The sequence below is a fragment of the Bombina bombina genome, chromosome 2, assembly GCF_027579735.1.
Source record: "Bombina bombina isolate aBomBom1 chromosome 2, aBomBom1.pri, whole genome shotgun sequence".
Classification (NCBI taxonomy): domain Eukaryota; kingdom Metazoa; phylum Chordata; class Amphibia; order Anura; family Bombinatoridae; genus Bombina; species Bombina bombina.
The window spans coordinates 21,347,264-21,357,263 of record NC_069500.1 but is presented as its reverse complement, the minus strand read 5'-3'; the positions used below and the strand labels follow the sequence as shown (position 1 = coordinate 21,357,263).

The 10,000-nt window shown below is 38.0% G+C and overlaps 1 protein-coding gene across 1 annotated transcript in view; it reads left to right on the top strand.

Moving 5' to 3' along the window:
• ARID3C (AT-rich interaction domain 3C) overlaps window positions 1–10,000 on the top strand; it is a 448,387-nt gene that overhangs the window by 3,843 nt on the left and 434,544 nt on the right. The window contains exon 2 of the mRNA XM_053700979.1: window positions 7,473–8,153. Coding sequence (XP_053556954.1) covers window positions 7,473–8,153 — 681 coding nt within the window. The remainder of the gene's footprint in view (window positions 1–7,472; window positions 8,154–10,000) is intronic.

The following is a 10,000-nucleotide window of genomic DNA, read 5'->3' as shown; positions in this document are numbered from 1 at the left end:
TGTGCTTTTTACAATCATTTGCATACACAAGGCTTTGTATGGAGAGTAAATCTACATCTCTTTATATTATGGACAGTTCTGTAACTGCTTTTAAATTAATGTGGACTAAATAAAAAATATATAATTATGAATAAATTATGGTAATCACTTTATTTGTCATAAATATTTATATTAGAGGAATATTAAGTGCATATTTTAATATTATTTATATATTGAAGTCATTTTAATATATTCTACATAACAAAACAAAAAGTATCTATCTATCTGTCTGTCTGTCTATCTATCTATCTATCTATCTATCTATCTATCTATCTATCTATCTATCTATCTATATTCCTTACGGTCTAGTAATACATTTTTCCAATAGCGATCTAGTGAGAATTATACATTTTCTATTAAACTTTTGGGATGTTCAGTTCTATTATAGTGCAAAATGCAAGCTAAGCTACTTTTGCAACAAAATGTGATATTGACTTTTTTTTCTTTGAGTTGGGGGGGGGGGGGGGACGTTATCTCTTTCTGGGTCAAAAACCTGTAAGCTAAATTTCTGTGTTTTATCTCCAAAATTGCTGAGAGAACACAGGAGATTCTCCTGCTTTTGATGAGAAAAGCCATTTTTTGTTATCATAATGTCACATAAGTTTGTAGCGTAGGTTATCTCTTGTTACATTGTTTGTTATACGTTAGTGTAAAACAGAGATATTACAGTTCCAGCGTTACTTTATTCTGCTCTCCATAAAAAGGGATTGCTGGATGACTGCTCTCAGAACAAAACGTTATAAGAAATGAGCTCAAATAATATTTCAGAAACGATACAGTTTGCAACTGAGAAATATCTATATATTTAGGTGCAGACATAAGACTTTAGCAGCAATATTGTATTTAAAATATATTCTCTGGTATTCTCTGTCTGAATCACAAAAGAAAATGTTTGGGTTTCATATCCCTTTAATTGTGTTTAATGCTGTGATGCATATTTCATCTTAAAGGGATAGTAAAGTCAAAAATAAACTTGACTCAGAGAATGTAATTTTAAGACACTTAATTTCACTTCTATTTTCAAATGTTTTTCGTTCTCTCGGTATCCCTTGTTGAAAAATAATACACACATATCCTACACTAGTGGGAACCAGCTGATGAGTGGTTTCTGCACACATTTGTCTCTTGTTATTGGCCAGCTAACTGCCAGTATTGTAAAGCTGCTCCTACAGCAAAGGATAAAAAGAGAATGAAGCAAATTTGATCACAGAAGTAAATTGGAAAGTTGCTTAAAATGTTATGTTCTTTCCAAATCATGAAAGAAAGGTTTACTGTCCCTTTAAGCTCCTTTTCTTCAAAATGTCTTAAAATGTTGAAATCCTGCGCCCATTGAATGTTACTGTAAAGCTAACTGCTCTCCTATTCCTCCTGGCTATCAGCTGTGCCCATATCCTGTTGTAGAAAATCATATAGTTGTGTTTATTTACCCTAGTCTCCTAGCAGTGAGCAAGGTAAACGCTCTGTAAACAACAACTTCTAGCTATGGGATTCCTGTCTTGAGTCAGTTTGGCTTTTTTCCTGTCTTGAGTCAGTTTGGCTTTTTTCCTGTCTTGAGTCAGTTTGGCTTTTTTCCTGTCTTGAGTCAGTTTGGATCACAACAATCCAATCCAAAAACAAGTTAAAAAAAAGCATTGTAATTAAATGTAGAGAAAGATATTAACCCAACAGATGTGATATATAAAGATGTCATTGTTGCAGCAAATATCAAACAGACCAAACAGTAGGACATATTTAGTTGTGTTTTATAAAACTGTGAATAAACAGTGAGCACCTGTCTGCAATAATTCAATGTTCATTAAAATAGAAACACAGCACTAACTAATGGACTCTTGACTATAAATGAGGTAAAAATAGTTCACATCTACACAGGGTAGCCGGATGGAAAGAGGGGATTAACCCATTTGCTGCCAGAAAGGGTTATGACTTACTGCAAAGCAATGTGTTGCAGATCTCTTTAGGTTAATTAAATCTGGGTAACTGCAAAACTGGGACAAATACGCACTGCCATATTGGTTTAGTCACATTTTAATAGCCGTTTCTGGCTTCCTGTATACATGCTGACAGAGGGCAGTTGAAGAAACAGCCAGGAGAAATTAATCAGTTTGGACAAAACCTAAAAAAAAAATCCATAACAAATGTTATTTCTTAAAGTGTCAGCACTGGCTGCAGCAGATGGGGTATTTGGCAAATTAAAAATGTTTTCTGCTAATTTGCGCAGGTGCAAACAAATTGGTCTTTAGATTCCGTTTTATTTTATTAAGAAAAAAATACAGAAATGACACAAAAAAGTTTTTCAAAGATAAATTTCCTGTATTAATCAGTTTACTTCTTTGTAAATTAAACACTGTAGGATCTAGGATGTTGCTAAACATATATGAATTTCATTCGAACCATTAAATAAGTGGTTGTGTTATATTTTCCAAATTAGCATGCTTTATACACTTGATAGAGAGTATTTTATATTTCTTATTGGATAAAATAACTAATAATTTTATGGGCTATTAACCCTCATGGTTACCAAGCGCATTGTGTAGTCAAGGGGATAAATCTGTCCCTTTAAATGTGTGATATGATATATACAGCAATTATCTCTAGCTGATCTGACAACTAGTTCAGTGCTTTTTGTGTTTGTGTGTTAGCAGCTTTATTATTGAGAATAATTTTTTATACAAAGATATAGATTTGATTTATCTATTTTTGCAGATTTCCGTCTGCCATATTGTTACAGCAAACACCTAGATATTGTCTGTTTTTGCTGTAATTGCTTTACTGTAGTTTAGCATTTACTGCTAATATATCTATATATAAAGCTCTCAGTTTATAGTTAATCCCTTTAATCTTTTACTATGTAGTTGTACAGTATTCACGTGACTGGCTAATTCTGGGAATCATTTGATTTCTTTGCAAATGCAGAGTCAGAGAGTGGCATAATATTTCAACATAACCTAATGTAAGTGCACACGTACACACACACACACACACACATACATACCTATACACACACATATGCACACACGTACCTATACACATAAACATATGCACGCACACGTACACACACACATATGCACACACGTACTTATACACATAAACATATGCACACACACGTACACACACACATATGCACACACGTACCTATACACATAAACATATGCACACACACGTACACACACATGCCTATACACACACATATGCACACACGTACCTATACACATAAACATATGCACGCACACGTACACACACACATGCACACACGTACCTATACACATAAACATATGCACACACACGTACACACACATGCCTATACACACACATATGCACACACGTACCTATACACATAAATATATGCACGCACACGTACACACACATATGCACACACGTACCTATACACATAAACATATGCACGCACACGTACACACACATACCTATACACACATATGCACACACGTACCTATACACACACATATGCACACACACACACACATACCTATACACACACATATGCACACACGTACCTATACACACACATACCTATACACACACATATGCACACACACGTACCTATACACACACATACCTATACACACACATATGCACACACATACCTATACACACACATACCTATACACACACATATGCACACACATACCTATACACATAAACATATGCACGCACACATACACACACATGCCTATATACACACATATGCACACATGTACCTATACACACACATATGCACACACGTACCTATACACATAAACATATGTACTCACACGTACACACACATACCTATACACACACACATACCTATATACACATATATGCACAAATGTACCTATACACATAAACATATGCACGCACACGTACACACACATACCTATACACACACACACATACCTATATACACACATATGCACAAATGTACCTATACACATAAACATATGCACTCACACGTACACACACATACCTATACACACACACACATACCTATATACACACATATGCACAAATGTACCTATACACATAAACATATGCACGCACACGTACACACACATGCCTATACACACATATGCACACATGTACCTATACACATAAACATATGCACGCACACGTACACACACATACCTATACACACACATACCTATACACACACATATGCACACACGTACCTATGCACATAAACATATGCACACACGTACCTATACACATAAACATATGCACGCACACGTACACACACATACCTATACACACACATATGCACACACGTACCTATACACATAAACATATGCACGCACACGTACACACACATGCCTATACACACATATGCACACACGTACCTATACACACACATATGCACACACGTACCTATACACATAAACATATGCACGCACGTACACACACACATGCCTATACACACACATATGCACACACATACCTATACACACACATATGCACACACACTCACATACGTTATGCACACGTACACACACACACATACCTATACTTACACATATGCACACACATACCTATACACATAAACATATGCACACACACGTACACACATGCCTATACACACACATATGCACACACGTACCTATACACATAAACATATGCACGCACTTACACACACACATGCCTATACACACACATATGCACACACGTACCTATACACACACATATGCACACACGTACCTATACACACACATATGCACACACGTACCTATACACATAAACATATGCACTCACACGTACACACACATACCTATACACACACATATGCACACACACGTACCTATACACACACATACCTATACACACACATATGCACACACGTACCTATACACATAAACATATGCACACACACGTACACACACGTACCTATACACACATATGCACACACACTCACATACGTTATGCACACGTACACACACACATACCTATACCTACACATATATACACACATTACCTATACACATAAACGTATGCACGTACACGTACACACACATACCTATACACACACATATGCACACACGTACCTATACACATAAACATATGCATGCGCACGTACACACACATACCTATACACACACATATGCACACACGTACCTATACACATAAACATATGCATGCACACGTACACACACATACCTATATACACACACATATGCACACATGTACCTATACACATAAACATATGCATGCACACGTACACACACATACCTATACACACACATATGCACACATGTACCTATACACATAAACATATGCATGCACACATACACACACATACCTATACACACATACCTATACACACATATGCACACACACTCACATATGTTATGCACACGTACAAACACACACATACCTATAATACACATATGCACACACACATGTACCTATACACATACACATATGTATGCACACGTACACACACATACCTATACATACACATGCGCACACACACACGTGTATCTATACACATATGCATGACCACGTACACACACAAACACACACATACCTATATACATACGCACGCACACACACACATGTATCTATACACATACACATATGCATGACCACGTACACACATAAACACACACATACCTGCACACAAACACATGTACCTATACACATACACATATGTATGCACACGTACAAACACAAACACACACATACCTATATACATACACATACGCACGCGCACACACATGTAACTATACACATACACGTATGCATGACCACATACACACATAAATACACACATACCTGCACACAAACACATGTACCTATACACATATACATGCATAAATAAACACACACATATCTGCACACACAATCACATGCACCTATATACATACACATATGCATGCACATGCACACGTATAGACATAAACACACGCACACCTGCACACAAGCACATGTACCTATACACATATGCACTCAGGAAGCACTCACACTCAGTACTAATAGGTAGAGATACGTGTCAGGGAGCACTCACACTCAGTACAAATAGGTAGCGTTATGTGTCAGTGAGCACTCACACTCAGTACAAATAGGTAGAACTACATGTCAGGGAGCACTCACACTCAGTACAAATAGGTAGCGCTATGTGTCATTGTGCACTCACACTCAGTACAAATAGGTAGAACTATGTGTCAGTGCGCACTCACACTCAGTACAAATAGGTTGTGCTATGTGTCAGTGCGCACTCACACTCAATACAAATAGGTAGAGCTATGTGTGAGTGCACACACACTTAGTACAAATAGGTAGAGCTATTTGTCAGTGCGCACTCACACTCAGTACAAATAGGTAGAACTATGTGTCAGTGCGCACTCACACTCAGTACAAATAGGTAGAACTACATGTCAGGGAGAACTCACACTCAGTACAAATAGGTAGCGCTATGTGTCATTGTGCACTCACACTCAGTACAAATAGGTAGAACTATGTGTCAGTGCACACTCACACTCAGTACAAATAGGTTGTGCTATGTGTCAGTGCGCACTCATACTCAATACAAATAGGTAGCGCTATGTGTGAGTGCACACACACTTAGTACAAATAGGTAGAGCTATTTGTCAGTGCGCACTCACACTCAGTACAAATAGGTTGTGCTATGTGTCAGTGCGCACTCACACTCAATACAAATAGGTAGCGCTATGTGTGAGTGCACACACACTTAGTACAAATAGGTAGAGCTATTTGTCAGTGCGCACTCACACTCAGTACAAATAGGTTGTGCTATGTGTCAGTGCGCACTCACACTCAATACAAATAGGTAGAGCTATGTGTGAGTGCACACACACTTAGTACAAATAGGTAGAGCTATTTGTCAGTGCGCACTCACACTCAATACAAATAGGTAGAACTATGTGTGAGTGCGCACTCACTCTTGTCTTTATATCCTACACATGTGTAATTCTCTCTTTCTCTCCCTTTCCTACCCTCACCCTCACCCCTGCCCCCTCTTCCTGTTGCTTTTTATGTCACTCATGATATCTTTACAATTCCTCTTTTTCTATTCACTGATACTTCCCATTTATCTTGTTTCTCTCTCTCTTTTTGCTATGATTATTCTCCTTATGTCCCACCATTGGCCTCTCACCTTTATTTATTTCTTTTTTCATTTATTTTCTGTAATATTCACTGTGATTTACATTGTGTTCCTTTTTTGTTTGTCTGTCTATGTCTCCATTCTCTGATACATTTTTATTTCTCGTCTCATTTTATCCTTTTGCCCCTTTTTATTTTTCATGTTTTCTTGGCCTCTTATTCTCTATTAACCTCTCTATAACACACTGTTTCCTTCTATATACTGCATATTTTTATTTATCTTTGTATCATCTAATGTGTATTCTCATTCATTTTCATTCCTTCTGTTTTTCATCTGCTTTTAACCCTTTTTATACCTCCTTCCTTCATTGTCTCCGCAGGCTACCTTTTCCTCTTCTCCTACTCTCCCATCTCTCCTAGTCTCTACTTCTTCCCACCACAACTCCCACTTCTCTGTTTCCCGTCCATCACAACCCTCTCAAACAGTGCCTACAAGTGGTGCCAGCGGTGGGATGAGGCTGGAGGCTGTTATGGAGAACCTTCAGCGCCAACAGGCCGCCCGACTCGCCTTAGAGGAGAAACTGCGACAGGAAAAAGACAGAGAACTTCGCTGTATGGTTGAGTCGAGAATCCAGCAACAGGCTCTTGCTATACGCCATTATCAGGCAGCAGTAAGAGCAGCGGCCGCAGCAGTGGTCACTTCTCCCTCTATCTCTAACTCCACCAATACAACCACAACAAGCTCTCCTGTGTCTCAGAACCGTCCTTCCCTTATACTTTCACAGACACCAATTAGGAGAACGGTGGAGGAGGAGCCAAAAGCCAGGAGCGAGGAAGAAGAAGAGGGAGATTATCTGGAGGGTGAGATGGACGATGAAATGATTGAGGAAGATGAGGACGATGAAAAGATGATTTCTCATATACAGCATCCAGGGTCACCTATCAAGGGAGTTTCTAGAATAGGGAATCCACAAGCACCAAATACCCCTATCCCAGGGCAGTCACAGACTCTATCACCTACGGGGCATCATGAATGGACCTACGAAGAGCAGTTTAAACAGGTAGGACCCATTTTTGTTTATCTTTGTTTTGAGACTTTGAATGTACTGATCTGTCCACTTTGAATGGGCTTTTGGATTTTTGATATCATGTAGCCACCTTATTATTATGTTATAATGTCATCTTTGGCACCATTTTATTGACCACTCTGGACCTACAGAACCCTGCAACATGCTGTAAAACTTGCAAACCATTCAGTAGCTCTGATTATCCCTGCTTTGTTAATTACATTCTCTTATTTGTTAGAGTAAGTGATTTTAAGACTATTGCACTACTATTGTGTGGTTAAACATATAGTTAGAAGCACTGCTCTGACCCGCAGAGCACTGCTACTCTCGAGCAGAAACCACTACTGATCAAATCAGCAGCGCTAGTAACACATCTGAGTCGTGCAACTAGCGCCGCTGATTGTAATGAATTTATAACTGTGCTACGGTGCATTTCTGATCTGACTTTTATATACTTTTTTAATGTATTATTTTATCCCAAGTTTGGCTTTGGAGTATTCATTGTGCTGTGTATACAATCACTACAAGTCTGCTATTGTTTCTAAACCAGCATTCTTATTTGCTAATTTTTCTAATAACAGGAAATGTTCAAAAACTCTTTTTTTGTGTTAATTCTCTTGCTGTTTTGTGCTTGTACAATGTGTTGTCACCTGAAACTTTTTAAGTTTTTATAATGTGTAATTCAAAGTGCCACTAAAGTAAAAATAAAGTTTCATGAATCAGATAAAGCATCCAATTAAACAAACTTTCCAATATACTTCCATTATTAAAGAAATGTTAAATAGTGCTCCTTTAGTGAAAACAACATATGTTAGATTAAAGTTAGATTTATTGTGCAATAAAATAGCAAAAATTTTCAGTGTAGCCACTGCCCTAAGAATGATAAGAGAACTGACATGTTGCAACTTAGGTTGGATTCTGCCTCTTCTGAGCATGGGCAAATCTGACTCCATGTTTATCTAGTATTCACTAGTATTCAATAGTAAACCATCTCATGTTACTCTAGAAGTGTTATGACATCAAGCTAGATCAGCATTCCTGTAGAGACCCAGCCTCCTTGAAGGGCTGTGTCAGAAAGTAATGGACACGGAAGTTTTAAAAATAAACAATAAACGTTAAAATCCATTTAAAATGATGAATAATACATATTGCAATGAATTCTATCAAGCATAACCCACTGCTTAGTGCTTTTTTATTACAGCAATGAAACAAACTGTTTCATACACATTTTTATATGCACACTTTCTAAGGCTACAGCTCCTACAGATCATGTGCAAATGTGCACATTATATACATAGATGCATTTTGTGATTGGCTGATGGCTGTCACATGGTACAAGGGGAGAGAAAATTGGATTAATTTTGAAATTTGGTAGAAAATATTCTACTGCTCATTTCAAATTCAGAGGAAATGCTATAGTATTTTGTTTATATTGTGTATTTGTCAGTTATTCAGTTCTGCTGCATTTAGTGCTCCTTCAAGAGATTTTGTATTTTCTTAAGGTATCATCTATAGAGTAAAAGGTGTCATGCTAAGGGGTCCATATATCAAAGCCTTCAGCAGGTTTCGTCCCCCTACAACTGCAGGTTTTCACAAGAGAACCTGCAGTTCGTATTTAACAAGCAGCTTCCCGAAGAGGGGTCGAATTTTAATTAATTGACAGGGGGCGGGATTGCACACAAGTGCAAAATAGCGCTTGGGTGCAATGCTGAGTTCCGGCAGCAGAATTCAGCCCGCCAGAGGCTAGCTGCGGCGTTCAGGGGCATGTATGTGCTCCCCTGTCCGCCGCAGCTTGATAATTCGACCCCTAAGTGCGTGAGGTAGTAAAAATAAATTTTGTT